Source organism: Battus philenor, unplaced genomic scaffold, assembly GCF_028537555.1.
Source record: "Battus philenor isolate CCGP_79_NKW_IND1 unplaced genomic scaffold, ilBatPhil1.0.hap1 SCAF_18, whole genome shotgun sequence".
NCBI classification, from domain to species: Eukaryota; Metazoa; Arthropoda; class Insecta; order Lepidoptera; family Papilionidae; genus Battus; species Battus philenor.
Window position 1 is genome coordinate 12,028,075 of NW_027181680.1, and position 19,608 is coordinate 12,047,682.

The 19,608-nt window shown below is 35.5% G+C and overlaps 1 protein-coding gene across 8 annotated transcripts in view; it reads left to right on the top strand.

Annotated features, from left to right (window-relative positions):
* Positions 1 to 19,608, top strand: part of LOC137920126 (ensconsin-like) — an 87,527-nt gene that overhangs the window by 25,938 nt on the left and 41,981 nt on the right. For 7 of the 8 annotated variants that reach the window (XM_068763353.1, XM_068763354.1, XM_068763360.1 and 4 more), the window contains exons 2-3: positions 4,248 to 4,432; positions 9,072 to 9,110. In XM_068763353.1, the coding sequence (XP_068619454.1) occupies positions 4,248 to 4,432; positions 9,072 to 9,110 (224 nt within the window). The remainder of the gene's footprint in view (positions 1 to 4,247; positions 4,433 to 9,071; positions 9,111 to 19,608) is intronic. The other variant, XM_068763356.1, reaches the window with a different exon arrangement.

Consider the following 19,608-nt stretch of genomic DNA (forward strand, 5'->3'; position numbering starts at 1 on the left):
ATTCACGAAATCATGAGCAAACGTAAGAAGCAAAAAGATGAAAATTGCTATGATTATATGTTGGAAATGAAGGCATTAGGCAGACGAGGAAAGTTAGCGGATTATATCGCAATACAATACATAATAGAAGGCATCACAGATCACGAAAGTAACAAAATTTTGTTATACGGCGTAAGTACTTATACTGAATTAAAAGAGAAGCTTAAATTGTATGAAAAATATAAGGAGAATTTACACCGAAGATCCAGTGTAAGTTGTAGTAGTGCTAATGACCGAGTGTGGGAACGGAACGTAAGAGTAAAGGAAGTGAGCGGTTGATTGATGAATGAATGAAGAGTATGAATGGATTAGGTCATTCTCGTGTAAGATGGCGGTCGTGCGGTTGATGTCAACTATGTAAGACGTGAAAAAATTAAAGTGTTTGAAAAAAGATTTACATCTATTATTCGCCTGCGTGATTCACTCCCACATACCTTAGAAATAAATACCATAAAATTTATTAATGGCGTTTGTGCATGATCACAAAAACACGGCACTGGTCAGATTAAAAGGCCTTTAAACTTCACTAGATCCTCAATTTAGGGACATCGTTATAGAGAAGTTCAAGTTCATGATATTGAATGATTTCTATCAAATTTGTTTCATCTGGCACTGTTGTCAAGATGCTTTAGGAACTCCACTAGCGTTACTCTCAGTAGAGATATGTCATCACGTAAAAGCTTAATTTGACATTGATTTGTTTGAATTCAACTGAGATTCTTTTCACTCGTGAAAGAAAATATGTCGGCATATCCCAAGGTCGAAAATTAGAATGTTGACATCATTAGCCCATACTGTATCTCGTGTGGTGGATTGTTATTTATACTACTTTGTCCTTTTCACGTATTGGACTTCAAGGCTTCGTTACTTTAGGGTAAACTCATCCTTTGAATTAAAGAATAAGTAAATCATCACGTCAGCTGATAGATACGCGGTGCACGGCGTAGAATTCCCTCAAAGACCGCCACGATGACATATTTTTATCTAATATTTTTACTACTCCTCATCTCGTTCAATCTTGGTTGGGTAAGGTTCCATACTCATCTTTCGTCTTTCTCAGTGTCTTTAATTCTTTCCTCTACAATATCTTTCATTCCTTTTATCATTTGTATTATTCTTGGTTCAATTTTGTTAATGAGGGTAGTTCTCAATTTAGTCGCATAATGTTTGTCGGACACGACCGGCGCCGGTCTCGCTCTAAAACTGTTGATTGTAGAGTGAGACATCATATGAATCACGTCAAGCTTGTGTATGAAGCATCATCTGTTTCCTTAGTCAACAGCGCTATAAACATGACGTCATACTTTCAAAGATATTTATTTTAGACTTACTATCCAATTAGTGTAGATCAGGGCTTCTTTAACTATGGGTCGCGACCCCAAATGGGGTCGCGAAGCAAAATTCTGTGGTCGTGAGATTTTAATGCCAAATATTTATATATACCATTTTAAAACATCACTAGAGTTTTCGGAATACTGTGGACTTGCAGCGTCTAGACACACGCATTTGTTGAAAGTTTTAAACTAATATAAATACAATGGTATAATTTTTTGTGCGATTTTGAATTTTAGTATTTTGTATGTTTCGAAACGAATTCTAAAGCTATATATTTTTATATGTATATTGTTACCTAATAAATAAATCATCAAAAATATTAATTTATTTTTCTTTTAAATTTGTATGGGGTCGTCAAGAAACTCGCAATCATAAATGGGGTCGTGAATGACAAAAGTTTAAGAAGCTATGATGTAGATGAGTTCGTTACTTTATATATAACGCAATATGTACTTCTACGTAGATCTGGAATAAATTATATCATCATCATAGCCGATAGACGCTCATTGCAAGACAAGCTTCTCCTAAGTCACCAAGATGATCAGTCTTGTCCATACACAGCGTTGACGGTCCACCAAGGAGAACCTATCCACGCTGCGTGTACCGATTCTTGGCTGCCGCTCAAGAACCTGTCCCCAACGGCTGTCAGTTGTACTATGTGCCCGCCCACTACAAACTTAAGACTAGCAATTCTTCGAGCTACGTCAGTATCAGTTTTATTATGTCGCCATTTTTATATACTCGACCTTTCGTGTTTTTTTTTCTTAACTCATGGCTATGATCACTAGTGTTGAATGACCATAAGTCATGGTTTTTTTCTACTACAATCAAACTTGTTAAGCCTCCTCTCAGTCATCGATGGCTGACACTATATTTTTCTTTTATCAATTAAAACATATGCAGTATTGATTTGAATGACGTCAGCATTGAAGATAATAACCAACTTCTAATGCGAGTTACGGAGAATCTTCCTTTATTAGACTAATAGCGTAACAATAATTGTGTCTATATAAAAATATATCTTTTTCAACAAGACTTACAAATATTCGACTACCCTCATTAATTATTTTATAACAAAGTGTTCTAAAATTGTGTCTACTCTACTTAAAGTATTTTTAATAATGCGTTGTATTCTAATCAAAAAGATTCTTTATTCAAATAAACGGTTACAAGCACTTTAGAATCATCAAAATGTCAATGTTGCCAGTCCTACATGACGGTACCACCAGCTCTGAAGGCAGTTCTGTGACAAGAGCCGGCGAGAAATTCAATAGTTGCTCTTTACACATATAGTTATATAAATAATGCACAACAATAATTAGCTTCCTGAGTGAGCATCGACAACATTTAAATCCACACCAGTATAGTATTGTTGGATAGAATAATATATTTTTGTTCAAAACATTATTTTTAATTTTTGGGCAGGTCTGAAATTAGTTATAGTATTTTATTGTACATGCGTATACCTTGTCATAAACGATTTATTAAATTTTTGAAGACGAAAACCAGGATTATATAGCTTGTTTTTATATATTGTAACTAGCTGATCCCGCAAACGTTGTTTTGCAAAAAAAAATTAAGTTTTTATTTTTATTTAACAAATAAAAATAAGAGTTGATCGTACAGGGGTGAAAATTTAGGGTTGTATGTATTTTTGTATGCTGTAACATAATAAAATAAAAACCAAAAAAATTGGCTAAAAAATAAAAAAAAAATAATTTAGGGGTGGACCACCCTTAACACTTAGGGGTACGGAAAATAGATAGTAGCCGATTCTCAGACCTACTGAATACGCATATAAAATTTGGTAAAAGTCGGTCAAGCCGTTTCAGAGGAGTTCAAGTTCGAACACCGTGACACGAGAATTTTATATATTAGATAACACTGTTTATTAAATGATTATAAATATTTCTGTGGATAAACAAAATCGCCTTAAATTCCTCAATCCTAGGAGAAGTTTATTGGGTTGTAACTAATATCTATAAACTTCGAAATCTATATATTTTCACTTCGATTCCACGTAATAGCAGAGTGCTGTAACAATTTTTTTTAATTAATTTTATGCCTTTAATAAGTTAAACCTAATACAACGATCTCTGCCTGACGCGTGAACTTTACGTTCAGAATCGGATCGATGAACTTTGGACGGCTATTTCGGTAGCCCAATATTTCGGTTAAAAAATTCATACGCCGGAAAAGATTTACGTGACACGTGTATTGACTTGCGTATGCCGTTTTTAAATCATTGATGAAGGTTGCAATACTTTTTGTTCAAAAATATATTTCCATAACATGGTACTTTATAACACGTTTTCATATTATTTTAATTATTCCTCCCCTGTATTGTGGGGACTTCCCTCGTTATATTTCGGTACTATAAAAATTGAAATAATTTGAATTAACCTGTTTTATAGTTACATTTATATTAAGTGGACTTTCGCGCACATATAGCTCTGTATAACATGACTAACTCGAATATTAAGTTAAAAACTATATCATGAAAAACTTCATCATTATTTACCGTTGGACATCCATTGCTGGGTGTAGACCTCCTTTATAGATTTCTAATAAGATTGGAGTCGCCTTTATCTTTAAGCAGAGCTGAGCTGAGCTTAATCATATCTATCTCTCTTGTGGGTGGACGTCAATAGATCCACAAGTAAAGACCATAGCGACCATTTGTTTTGCGCGTTTTGTAGCCTGCCAATTGCCACATCAACTTTCCGATTCGCTGGGCTATGTAGATTACTTCTGTTCTTATACTGATTATGAAATTCCGAGCATAGACTTCTGTGGCTCGTTGAGCGACTTTGTATTGGGGGTGACAGTATGTTTGTGTAACACAAAAATTGACTAATGTGTTCTTTTGACAGTGTCGTCAGAGGCCCTAGACCGGTCGAGGCTGGCCCGCGAACGGCGCGAGGCCGAGCAGAGGAAACGGCTCGACGAGCTGCGCGCACACGCCGCCGCCGCGCAGGCCCAGCGCGAGCGCCGCGACGAGGAGCGCAAACGCCGCCAGGCCGAGCAGCGCGCGCGCGATGACGACCGGCGCCAGCAGGTACACCGCCACCATACCCCACACCACCCCGACCGCCACGGCGTTCGCTGTCTCTTATTGCTTGAACCTTTCATAGAACTAGTTTACACAGTCTGATACAACACATCGTGTGCGGTTCGATATACTCGGATACTTACGGATGAGAATGCTTTAGGTTTCTTTTCAGTAGTTCTTACGCCATATCACTTCATGGACTCTATCTCTTACAACTTGATCGTTTCACAGGCAAATGAGAATGCTAAAAGCATTTTACCGTCAGCCTAATCCTAGATTTCAATTCCAAGGACCCAAACACCCAACCTTTTCGTGGAGCGTCCATCTAAGCTATCGGCTTTGTAGCCTCATATTTCGTTGTATATATTCCGATAATACAACCCATCGTATTTTGGTTCGGCCTACACGGTTTGTTTCAGGCATACTCTAATCAGAATTTTAAACCCTTGAGTGTTGGCCGAGATCATCTCATTACAGATTTGGAGGCCCCTGAATGTAATGTAATATGGAATAGTTGTAGCTGAAGTTTCCGATGCAAGCCTTGACTTATATAAAGCGGTCCAGGCCTTTGCGAGCGCTCAATGACCCGACGAAATTGTAAATAACAACGAGCGTTTAACCTAAATTTCCTAACCCAACCTAACCTAACTTTTTCGTCAACATTTCGAAAATTAATAACATTTTACTTGAATGTCATTATTATTTTGATTTAAGGTAAATATAATTGTCCCATGTATATTTTTAAAAATATAACGAAATTTTGTTTATAGTAGATTCGAATTAGTTTCAAAGAACACATTAATCGTGGCTTTATTTATAAGAGATTTCCACCAATGTACTGACTTAACATGATATTTCTGGAACCTTAAGACACGGACACTGATTTTGGTCGGAATATTCCTTCTATAAGTCAGCAATGAAGGAATTTTTTTTACTAAATTCCCTCAATATTGCGGGGGCATTAGCTAAGCTAGGAAGGACAGCAAGTCTATTATCAACATACTCTTATGTGTGTGCATTGGATATTAAGACAGAAGCGTCTCTAAGGCTTTAATAGTACGTCAACTCATTAAAAATTGAATTACTAATTTGAGCGGCCTTGAGAATAAATGGGATTAGACTGTGTATATCTAACAGTACTTGTAGTACATCCCACCACTACTCCCCTTTTGACTGCTAAACCATCGACTTTGGTTCTTGTTTGTCAATAGTACATGGTAGCTAGTGTAATCCAGTAATTAGTCTAATGCAGGGATGAGCATCCCGCGGCCCTCGAGGCAAGTAAATTTTAATTTTTTTTGTATTTTTTTTTAAATGCTAGAATCAAGGCTTTAAAGATAATAAAAGTGTCTAATTAGTTGTAAATCGGTTGATTACGAATATAAATTACGTTTAGAACATGGTTTGAACCTTGAATACATACTTTTTTTTTCATGGCCCACTGTTTTTGAAACTACGGCCCTCCGACCAAAAAAGGTTGCTCACCCCTGGTCTAATGTGAAGTGGTACGTTCCATTAGCTTACTGGATGATGATACATACAATTTCATATTTGGTGGTCATGACTCAGTCATGATTGTGGTCTTTATATTACTATGCCCTTATATGCCGCTTTATCTCATCATTTTGATATTAAAACATGTCATATAGTATTTCTAATACACGAAGATTATAATCGGCTCATATATTTTACTTTAGTAGTACCTAAACCACTGTACCGCGCCTGGGGTATGCACGGCAGGAGGGGAAGGGGGAAATATCGACCGACTCCGTGAGTCGCCTGTTAAGGAAACGGTCATGCTTTATTTACATCAGCCACCATCACGCTGTGCTTCTCAAATTCGGCGGTGCAGTTTTAATAATACTATAGTAATTGTAAAAGATAATACTACATGTATTATAGTTGTCCGATGTATTTTGCTAGCTGAACCACATTTGTACTACATTTTAATGAAAATTAAATTTCGTATTTCATTATAGACGACGAGCTATCCCCCGACTGGTTCTCGTGGTTCGTATTGATTTTTGTGCGTGTCATTGTATTTATAAAAAAATCTAAAATCCTAACCCTAATCTTAACCCGTAATAGCCTGATTTACGAAAGTGATTTTTTTTTAATATTACAGTGTTTGCTTGAGGGTCTAGATGAAGGAAAAATATATATTTCAGTAAATTTCGTTGGAAAGAATATTATACAACAGTAAAATTCGTACAGCCAATCTATAAATAAAAAACCAATAGTAATGTGAACATTCGGTTTAAAAGATTGGTATCAAAATTGGAACTCTAGGCTATTAAGGGTGAAGTTACTCCCTATTATATCGGCTAGCTGCCAGTATAATCCCGTCAAAATCGGTTCAGACATTTCAAAGATTAGCCGGAACAAACGGACGGACAATTTTTTTAAAGTAATAATATATTTGTAACGTATATACATTCATATGCGTGTATTTAAAGGGGGTTAATTTTATATTACAAACTGATACTTTTATCTATTTGTATAGATGTACCATTTTAAATTAGATTCATATAACACGGGGTGCACTACTATTTTGATTTTAATAGAAAAGACCAGACATGTTGACGCTAGTAGGATGTCCGTTGCGTCAGTTTGACGTCTGTGATCTTTATAGACATACGACTCATTTTGGAGAACTAATTACGATATCAATTATACCGCTGCCTCCACCGAATAAAATGACAATTACCTCCATAATTTTTAACGGGGTTTTTAAATATATGCAATCGAGTTACAATATACCTTGTCGATTTTTTTCCAAAAATGACGGAGATAGACAGTTTTCTTTTTTTATTTAAATAAACAAGGTAAAGCACAAAAATAAAAAATGTGCGATATAAGTAAAAAATATAGATGTAAATAAAACTAATCCTTTTTTGCATTCTAAGAATACATACAATTATGTTCTTAAAAATATGTATGCTTTATGCAGCCAAAATTTATGAGATATAACCAATATTTGTCTCTCTCTCTGTTTTGTCTCTCCTGAAAATTAATTAATCGATTGTAAATCTACAAAAGATTTAAAACCAAAAGGGGACGTAATAAATAAAAACATGCGTGTATTACTTCGGACTATTGCCTTTTCGATGTACAGTCGTGAATAAATAAACACTTCTTTTAACACTAGGAATACCACAAGGTCTTTTTAGTATTACAGCCAGTTCTTTTGGTCTTATAATTTCTCTATTGATTGTTGCCAAATAAAATATATTATGCATCGCTTTCAAGAAAATTAATTCTGGGGCATTTGTTTCACTACTTAGACTACAGAATGATAAATGCTTTCGCCAAAAATATCTATTGCGGTATTATACCATAATAACCACGCTTGGCAGACTGGTTGGCGATCGTGGTGTGGTATTATGGTACACAGATGGCACCGCTGTTCTGTTTGTTAATCATTATGTACATAAAATTAATAGGTACATGTGTCTGTCCTGTCAATTATAAAAAGACCTCCTCCAAAGATTTGTACGGGAGGATATACCATAAACCACACTCGGATTGGCGGCCGCAGTGTGGTATTATAGTACGTAAATGACGCTGCTGCTCACCCTCCTTGTTAGGAAGCAGTGGCAATGTTATATATTTAATGCGCAGTGTGAATTATATAAGATTGTATCCTGTAATCGAAATCGCGACCTACGATCCCAAGTCTCAGTTCTCACCCACTTAGATACCGTTTTCTTCATGGTGGCACAGACTTATTAAGACTGGGGGCCACTCGGGCAAATCATGAACTGATGGCGGGCCGACCGCCAGAAGTATAGGTAATTAAAGACAATGAAGAATTGATAATAGTTAGAATTCAATATTTTTCGAATGTACGAGAGTATTATTTTTGCTGTCGGCGGGCCACCAGTATTCGACCGGCGGGTTGCGGTCTGTGCATCCATGATCTACTTGAATTTTAGAGTGCCTATTAGCTAAAATAAAATAGCGTGTGTCACATTTATTCTTGATACAGTCAGAAACAAATTATGCTATGTATCAATTGAAAATAGCTCGAGTCATGAAGAAGGTTGTACTGGTGGTTGTTTTATATTCGAGATCGAGTTAGTAATGAAGATATCCGTAGAAGTAAATCGTCCAAACACTGCGTTTTGGCAAATTGAATTGGCAGTGAACATGCCATTTAGCGTATAGAACAAATAGTTGGGGTATTGATGTTCTTAAGTAGAAATCAAAGAGAACAAGGTGGACAAACGACGTTGTCAAGTTTGTAAGGCGTGATACAGGCCGCTTTCAACTGGTTTTATTAAAATATATAGGAGATGCTCTGTCCAAGAGTGGAGGTCCTGCAGCAGTAATGATGATGATCTATTTAGAAATAATGCGTTAACCTTGTAAAAGTTTGGTTTAAGTTATGGATTTATTTTTACATATGAATTAGTTTGCTATTTATCTTATATGTGTCAAGGTAATCCAGTATGATGTAATACAGTGAAAGCAGTAGATAAATGTAACAAAATGTAATTGTCGCGATTGAAATATCCAATTTGAAAAAATGTTGAATGTACTTTGGTGTTATAACTGTGCATGACTGTACAAATCCTGAGCCTAACCGCAGGAGAGCACGGCATTACGGAGGCAAATGAATCTGACGATGACTTTGCTTCGACAGGCCGAGCTGAGGGCGAAGGACAACGAGAGGAGGCTCCAGGTGTGTAGTGCCACGTACCTCACATTACAAGATTAATTAGAAAAGGACATGTCCGAACAATGTAAGGGATATGGTCGACATATTTATCAGAGTCGATTGTATGGTCGACCGAATGTATGATCACACGTCACTCCGAAGTCGGTGAGTGTACGTATGTCCCTATTTTAAACTGAGAATATCAGCTACTTCGTCTTCCATATAAGGTACAGTAAATTGTTGAAGTGCTAGGTTTTTAAATTTGTATTAACGTATTGCTAGCTTGTTGTCTAACTCACTTATATTTAGTTTATCATTTATTATCAAATTGAAATCGCTATACTGAAAGCACATGTATTGTAACTCAGGCACAAATTGATTCTGTCGGGTGTTCGGCAGCGTTTATAACAAGTCGCCGTTTTACCCTAGCTAACAGTAGCGTGTAACAGTACAGTATCCGGCGTTTGATTTGGCACTACAGAAATATTAATCATATATACAAAATCAGTTGTAACCACTCGCATTTCAGGGTTTGGGAGTACTCTGTGGTAAATATATAACTGACTCACTTTTTCTTTGTGCCAAATCAAATGTCGATCACTATAGTTTTGTAGCCCACAGTAATTGATAGTGGGCTTTTTGGTAAATATATACGCAGTATTGCTTGATTTGGGATATAAACATGTATCTAATGTCTTGGAATCTTCACAAAAGAGATTAAATAGTTCATCAAACAAAAATGAGGGAAGAAATCCTATCATAATTGATTTTCAAAGGTGATAATAAAACTAAGGATTAAAACGCTCTAATATAGAAAGCTATTTTGAAAGTATAAAAAAAATCCCTCCTGTGAGCTTTAATGATGTTGAGCGCAGATCAGATCAGATCTACCTTTGCAACACATGTTGGATGGCAATTATTTAAAATTAGATATTTTTTATTGATTTTCTTAGGTTAACCACTAATCACAATGTTAAAACCCCGTTTTATTGTTGCATCTAGTTCTCGCTATTTAAGTTTTAGGATAGGGATTTTATTTTACAGTTATTTTTTTTTTATTTGAGGTCTCTCCCGTCCTTCAAAATTTCTGACACTACCTCTTTCATTATTCACGTGTTCTTTTCTTCCTTTTATTGACACTTCATACATATTACGTCTTTCTTCCTTCGCTACATTTTTTGGTATCATAGTTACAATTTCAAATACCTATCCTTATTTCTAGTTTGTTTTTGTTTCTCATTTAACATTTCTTTTTATTTTCTTGTCATTATTACATATTCCTAACCTTTATTTTTGTTTATTACCACCATAATTATTTTACTTACGTTGATTTACGGATGAGTTAGTTAGTCATTATTTGAGACTTAAGAAGTTCACTGCTAGATATTCACCACCGTCGTATATTCCCGATAGGGAGCCACCAGCATCCAGTCTTCTCTCGTTGCGTTCAAAGCTCAAGCGGGCATCTGTTTTGAGTGCTATATCGCCTGGTCACTGCTACTTAAAATTTCCAATTCGCTTGCTTTTGACGATTGCTTCCGTTTCGTCTACGGATCTCCTTATTCGTAATTCGATCTCATAGAAAAATCCAGAACATAACTCCTTCTAAGGCTAGTTGAAATACTGTGAGCTTCTGCGTGTTATGTGGCAAGCCTTATTCTTCTTCTTTTTAGCCGATGGACGCCCACTGCACGGCATTGGCTTTTTCCAAAGATCGTCACAATGACTGGTCCTGCGCTGCATCTGCATATTCCGCTGATCTTAACTATGTTCAGCAAGTGGGGAACTTGCCCACGCCGCAAGTCCACTGTTTCAATATAGTTGTTAATGTTTAACTTGATTACCCCTTTATAGCTATTCAAACAAGTACACTCCATAAATTTAACTGAATCTCGACATAGATACAATTCAATGGGTAACCTTAGAGGTCCATTCCAATCATATATTACAAGCGAGGTCCATGTAGGCGTTGGCTCAGACCTCGCCACTGAATTCCAACCGCGCCCGCCTCGCCCTTTGCCGTACACTGCATTGCAGTAATGTCGTATCAGTAAAGCTTATAATCACTAAATATGTTATTAACAAGAATTTTTAAACCTTCTTTTTCCTGTTTTGGGACAATCAGGATTTTTACTTACTTATGGACCATTACTTACTTTCACATTTCACGTAACAAATTAATTTTTAGTTGTTACGATCTATATTAAATATATACTGACAACTACAGTTATAAATATAAATACTTTTTAGTGAAGATTTATCATGTTTTTCGATTTGAAAATCGAACGCTGATTTGAATTTGGACGTTGTTAGAGATTCGCTGCCAATCTTAAATTCATTTTAATATAGTAAAGGCGTAAAAATAAATATAGACCCCTATTCTGGGTTCCATAAACATTGTTCGAATTTAACTTATATTACTTTCTTGCAAACATAATGCGATTTGTTTCTCGTGTAAGAAATGTTTCTATGTTATACTGCGGGGATTTCTCTCATATTTTTGTACTGGTAAAAACAACATGAATAGACCACCCTGTGAGGTCGTATGAAGACACTGGATGCAGGCTGCTTTCTACGGGCCTTATAAATCTACGAGGGAGGTTTATTGTTTATTTTGACGTAATACCGCTGAAATGATGACTGATATGTTTTAGTTTGGTTTATTAATACCAATATTTAAAAAAGACAATGGCAAGGTAGACATGAATATTTCGTAAATAATGCGTTGTAAATTCAAATGTGGGCGTTTCAGGAGAACGCTGATACAATGCGTTTTCATATCACACGGAACTAATCCATTCGTTGTACCCTCTAGTTAGACATTAAATTGTTAGGATTGTATATACAACTTTCAGTCGATAACAGAGTGAAATAAAATACAATTGTTTGTATACTTAATACACGTTATTTCTCGCTAAAATTAATTGAGACATTCCGTCAAAATACGGCTAGGCGTTCCTTGTTAGTTATTTTAATAAATACATACCTTTTGCAAGTTATTTGTAATTTAAATTTGGAAACATAATTCTGCCATCGGACACTCAAATATAAACCGTCTATTCAGTGTTGCCATTTTGATGATACAGTTTTAAATGTTGGTAAGTTATTAAAATAATAGGTGACTAAAATTTTTTTTTTCTACGATAGTTAATGTATCGCAAATAAATACGCAAATAAATACGTAATTGAAAGATATACGAAATATGTATTTATTTATTTGTCGTCAGTTATTAAAAACATTTTGAAACAGGATAATATTTTTTAACATATATTACAAAAATAAAAACCTTACATTTATCAAGAGCCAAAAATAATCATTCATAGATCAACATGTGACTTGCGACCCGCAAGTTGCCTCCCCTGATATATGCATGTGCGTATGTTTGTGTTGTGAAAATTTACTAACAGGCATGTTTTTTGTGCTTGCGGCAAGTCATTGCAGGCGACGAGCGGTCAGTGAAACTATTTCGAGAACTTTCTAAATAAAAATCGAAAGAAGCGGTCTAAGTAGGGAGACATCTCGCGTCCGCTTCAATTGTATGCGGGCACGTGAACTTAGTTGTACATGGAGTAATTAATAAATTTAACAGTGCGCGAATGCATTGTTCCGGTTTGAGGTAATTTTCTAGTGAGTTTGTGAATTAATTAGAAGGTTGCGTATTTAATTCAAGTCAGGTTCACCAATATGGTATACTCCGATTAATATTATTAATATTAGCAAAACTCAATTCGACCGATGTTTATTATGTCGTTACACTGACTTTCTTATGTCATTCAGATGACACATATGGGGTTGCCCACAGATGTATTTTTAAACGGTTTTATTTAGTTCGACCCGTACGGAATTTATTTGTTTATTTGTTTGGGTCAAAATTAGAAATTGAAATTTAAGCACCTTCCCGTTGTCAGATTGATCTGAAATTTGGTACACACATTTAATTTAGATGATAATACAATATAATAAAATCAATAACATTATAAATCTAAGATGGCCGCCGATACAAAATGGCGGATTACATATTTTTCCTTAACCCTCTCAATATGGGTATCAAATGAAGGGGCTACACTAGTAAAACACGATGATTATGTCAAAATTTAAAATTCAAGATGGACGCCGTTCCAATATGGCGGACTAGGTACATATTTTTCCACAACCACCACAATATGGGTATCAAAAAACCGTTTAACTTAAAAGTTTTTTAAATGTATTTATTGTATAATGGAGTCAAATACGGTGTCGAAGAAATTTATTTTTCAGTTATACATATCAGGAGATTTTTAAGTAAAGAATGAAGGCTATGGATCGGTGAAAGGCTTTAAGGATACTGGAAGACGCTTGATAATTGAAAGTGGACGTCGTAAGGCTAAAATGATTATAACGAAAGATTTATGTAGCAATTCCTTTATTAGGTTTAGTTACAGTTACCAAAACCGCTGTACCGCGCCTTAGGTATACGCCCGGACAAACAGGGCGGTTGGAGGGAGTATCTGTTACTCCTATCCTTCAGAACGCCGACAACTCAAACGCACATGAGATAATATGTGCATTCTTTGCAATTCGTGCTTTTGGTGAATTAAATCGATTTTGTGTTTGATAAATTATAATTGTTTTTTCTCAATATTGCCACAATTTTGGCAATATTTTTTTATCTAATAGAATCAGGCGCTACCTCGCGAAAGTCCATCCTAACTAAGAAAGGGACTAATATATAGCTAGTTCTGCTATGCAGCAGTAGTCGTGCATAGCGGAAGTAGCTTTATATTAATCCCTTTCTTAATATTTATTTCACATTAAATAATTATGTATTAAAATGTCCGGTCTCGGCCACTAGAAATAAGGAACTTGATTTTACAATACACTGTAAATTTCAAAGTACGGAAATCCAAGCGTTATATTAAATATAAATGGCGTAATATGAAAATACGTCATAAAAGCACAGTGCTATTAGGGGGGGAGGGTATTGCATTTGAATTGTTTTTGGTTTTAAAAAGAGCCTATTCTTTCCACATCAGTATTCCAAGACGGTGGTAGCTTACTACTTATAACTGTAAAATATTTGATGATACAAAAGTGCGTGTTAATGTGTACTTGAATGTTTTTAATTTGTGTTTATCTATGATTAGATACAATGGTTATAGATAGATAAATAATGGCCCTGGTTTTTGATGCTTTAAATAAAATAATTTATATTCGATTTTGCTACAAATGCTACATGTTTCTTTTGTGCCAAAGTGAAAGTGCCGACTCTGAGATAACGACCGCAGTACGTGCGGTCCTACTTGACGATTTTTTTAATATAATAATATAAATTTAGACATTAAAATAATTAAGATTTCAATCCCCTATTTAGGTCGAGCCATTTACAGAAAATGTCATACCCGGACATGATATAGCAGGGGTGGCCAAACTGCGGCTCGCGAACTACGTGCATCTCTTTGAACGATTATTTTTTATATAACCTATGTCAGCTCCCGGGAAATCGAAAGAAATTACCGGTGTGAATAATTATTATTATAATTATTCCACCATAAAATTAGCGAAATCCAAACACCGATCATAATTAACTAACCGGCATCTTAAGTATTATTACGAGTGCTGTCTTATACGTGTGCCATCTTGTATCTAACTTTAATACACATTTTGTATCTTTGTTTATATAATTATAATTGATATGGTTTAAAAAAAACCATTCTTGCGTGTTTTAAATGCGTATTCATTTGCGGCTCGCAAATAATTTTATATTTCGAAAAATGTCTCGCACTATCCAACAGCTTGGCCACCCTATGATATATAGCAGGGCTTCTTAAACTTTTGTCATTCACGACCTCATTTACGATTGCGAGTTTCTTGACGACCCCATACAAATATAAAAGAAATTCAAAAAATTTGAAAATTTAATTTCTTATAGTTTCAAAAATAAAAGTGGATTCTGACCGTCTTAATTCACTCGAATATATTCAAGTAGTAGTATAAATATTTGACGTTAAAAACTCCCGACCCCTGAAATTTGCTTTTTACCCCAAATGGGGTCGCGACCCATAGTTTAAGAAGTCCTGATATATAGAATGGCATTTGGTCGACAGATATTTAGTCGACGAAGTCATTACTGAAGTTACACTTTTGCGTCAGACAACAGGTCGAATAGACTACCAAAAATATAGGTCAGGTTTCTGAATATAAATTTAATATTAATTGAATAAGTCTTTGTACGTCTACTAAAATATCATTTCAGTGTTATGTATAGTGACCATATATTGAACATTAATAACAGGATACCACCCATAATTTGGATATGAATTTGGTTTATTTTGACATATGTAATTTTGTAATCTAACACGCGGGATTTACGAAAATTGTTTTATATGAATAGCCATCAATTTTAAATATTAAAATGTATTTATAAACTTTATTTATAAAAATTTAACACGCACGTAATATAGATTCAAATGTATGTTACGTACATGATTTACGAAATTTGTTATTAAACAATAACGACATCTTAGAAAATTTCATGTTATTTTTTTGAGCGAATAGACGATTTTCCGAGAACTTAATTATGTCGTCGATCCAACTAGCAAGAGGGACCTGCTTACGCCACGTCTACCGTTTCGTCATCGCTACTCGAGAACCTTTCACCACCATCTCAGACGAGCAATCCTTCAAGCTATTATATTGGTTCTTCTCCGAATCTCCTTATTTCATATTCGATCTTCCAGTAAAACGCGTGAACTTGAGCATTATAAGGCGCGTCGTAAATGACCACGTCGAGGATTCATATATCATCACTGGCGATACACATTGGTCAAAGAACTTTGTCTTCAGACATTGCAGTAGACCTGATGTTTTAGAGCTTACCTCTATATATATATATATATATATATATATATATATATATATATATAATATTCATTTATGATTTTCATATATAATAAAAACAATTCATCACGATATATCTAGACTCCTAAGGCTTAGAGTCGTACAATTTGGTAGGCATAGTCCTTTTATTAAATAAATATCAGCTAAGAAAGGATATTACAAAATTCCAGAAAAGTTGAGAGGACATTTTTTAAAAAATGTATATCTCTTATAGGTTAGAATAATTTTTATACGCATCAAAAATTATTAAGAAAGAAATTTACGATACCCACAAAAGGCAGCGAGAACCACGCGGACGGAGAACATCTAATTACCAAGTGTCACTAGGTGTTTGGCACTGGTCGGTGTAACATTACTCCTGAGGATGCACCGTGGAGGGGTGAAACACGTGTCGAGTGATTTAACGGTGGTAGTTGTGTAATTCGCATTGTTAGCCGCATACGCATTTATCAGCGGGCAGGCGGGCGGTGCACTTTTTTGCACGACTACTGCTACATAGCGGAAGTAGATATATATTAGTCCTTTTCTTAACAGCTAAATAACCATGTAATTAATTAAATACTCAAAGAACGTTAGTGTGTTACGCGTTACTGCACTGCCCGATGACTTCTTCGCAAATAGCACACGTTGGGAGTGACATGAAAGAGAGGCATATAATCATTAATTGTTTCTTTAGCCTTTGACAGGTTTGAGGAAATTCAATCGAACAGATGATAGTCATCTTGACGTCAAAAGATAAAACACGTATGTTCGCTCCAAATGTTTTACATTGACCCGTAAACTACAACTGAAAGAAATGTAGAACCAAATCTGACCCAGTTGTATATGTATAATGAACTGAAGGCTCGCTGCAGTCGGTTTTTGTATCCAATTAGCCTTACTGCGTAATTAGTAGATATTACCAGTCCGTTATGCCCTGCCGCAGTATATGTTTCAGACGATAATCGACCTAATTGCTTATGTAATAAGATTTTAACTATATATGCATTAATATAAATGCATGAATGTTTTAGACCAATTTAATGTAGTCCACAAGATTTAAGACTACAGGTTGATACGTATCACATACCTTTCTGGTCTGGTTGAGAATAAATCTCCGGAATCAAACATGAAACGATAGGAAACCAAAGTCTCACCTGCTAGGCGCTTCGCACTATGCAACATGTTCCTATTTTTTAACTCTTAATAGCCTAGAGTTTCAATTTTGATACCAATCTTTTAAACCGAATGTTCACATTACTATTAGTTTTTTTATAGGTTGGCCGTGCGTATTTTACTGTTGTATAATATTCTTTCCAACGAAATTAAAAAAAAAATCTATTTTTCCCTTCATCTAGACCCTCAAGCAGCAAACACAGTAATATTAAAAAAAATCACTTTCGTAAATCAGGCTATTAAGAGTTAAATAAGGTAGTCGAACGTGTAGTGCTTTGAGTAGTTCAATAAAAAAAGGTAATAAGGTGCTATTTTCTGCCGTCTTGTACGTCACAGGACATCCTTACACTATGAAAAACATATATATCTGAACATTTTAGTCAAATTTTTACAGGATGATTGATCATAGGTTTAAAATAATAATCATTTACCTATTTTTTACTTTTTTATATGGGAATGCAAAAGGCCAATTACTTCTGGTAGCACAAATTTAGCAAAGACATATCGTTCAGGATAATTTAATTTAACATATAGGAAATTTGTAACTTATTAAAACAGTAGTATTTTAAATCTGAGGGACCCGTACGAACGGACCTCTAGGCTATCGTAGATAATTCAAACTCGGCCACTCAAAAAGGTCGAACCTTGACTTAGTGGTGGGGGGTTATGTATTGTTCCAAATGCAAATATGTAAAATTAATAATGATATTTACTAATATAGAAATTTGTGAAAGAAACGTCTCGAATTCTCCCCAGGCCGCAAGTGACCGGCGCCTGCGCATGTTACGCAATCCGTCCTTGCGCGCTGATGTCACTGTTGACTCGACCGCTGGCCGCGTGACGTTCATTTACATTAGACCGTCGAGAATTCCGACTTAGTGTACAATGCCGCTCCTGTACACTATAATGCACAGAAATAGGTATTAATATTGACGGCAAATATTTGTGTTTATTATTAATTTCTTAAACATTTATATATGTAATATTTAGATAGTATGGCACATAGTTTGACTTCCGGGATACATTCTTATATAATTCGCACTTTGTTTATTAATTATATAGGATTTATTCATTTACTTTATTCAAGATAACAGTAACAAAAGGCAGTAAGAAAGTACAAACTTAGAACTTAAAAATATATTTTTTTTATGAATTCTAATTTGTATCGCTGGTGTTTTTTTTTACAGTATTTATCTTTCGCTTTAACTAAACGCAGACAGTTGGGAGAGGGTTGCCGCTATTTGATACGGATCTTTCTTCTCCCAGCTGCGAGGCACGACAGCGTTTTATATTATTATTATTTTTTTTTTTACACAATTTTCACTTACGGGTAAATACAGCTAAAATTTATACATATTAACAATACAATTTGGAATACACAATTATATATTGGTGAACCGCTTTTAAAATCGTTTAAAAAGAGAGGCTGTAGGCTTTACATCATTTTGTTATATTGCTTAATAAGTTACAAAAACAAAGGGAAATTAAAGCTGAAAACGGACTTTATAAATATATTTATAACAAAAGATATTTTGGTAACTTATTCTCGTGCGGTACAGCGGTTACTGGCAGAGTTCAATCTGGTAGAGAATTTCTTCACTTACGACGGTCCTCTTAAATCATTAAATCTTAAAATCACCAGATCTTTTAGCGAAAGTAAATTTATACAAATTGCTCTAAATTGTTGAACGTTAAAAGAGCAATGCAGATGCTACTAAAGCGTGCATTTGCCGGATCAAGTTCCCACTCGAGGCCGAAACTGAGACGGGCGCAGCGGCCGATGCAAAGAGCATCTATGACGTCAAAGATTAACCTGCATTGCAGATGACTTTCACTTGGAGATATAAATGTAGAATTTTATTTGGCAGAACTTTATATGAATAGTAATTGTTTTATAACACGTGATTAATGAGTGGTAATCTGTTAGGGGAGGCCTATGCTGCGACCTGTGTCGCATAGACAGAGATATACGGTCAAAGATATACCATCATAGTGGTAGCGAAGCGGATACAACTCAGTAGTACACTGTTGCACGACTACTGCTACATAGCCGAAGTAGGTACATATTAGTTCTTTTCTTAGTATGGAATTCCGCAAAGTAACGCCTGAATCTATTAGATATACAGCTCAGGACACACTTGAGGAGTGTACATCTCGGGAATCGCTGCGCCGAGAAATCACCGATATAGTGGGGAACCTCTCGTTACCAGGCTTCGTTAAGGCGATGTTACAGAACGAGTACTCATGGAGCGCTAGTGTAACCTTCTGCGAAAAAGTGATGTTGTAGATGGAGGATGTGGAGGGAAAGAGAGAGAACATCTGAACTCCCCATCCGCAGTCGGAGACGTGGACGTCGGGGGGTGTTATACCGCGCCTTTCTCCATCCCCCTTAGCATGACCTTGGCGACGGATTCAGGGTTATCTGCCGCAAGTAAGGAGTTGAGGCACTAGGCGACCGCCGTTGAAACTACAGGAGTATGCAAATGCGCT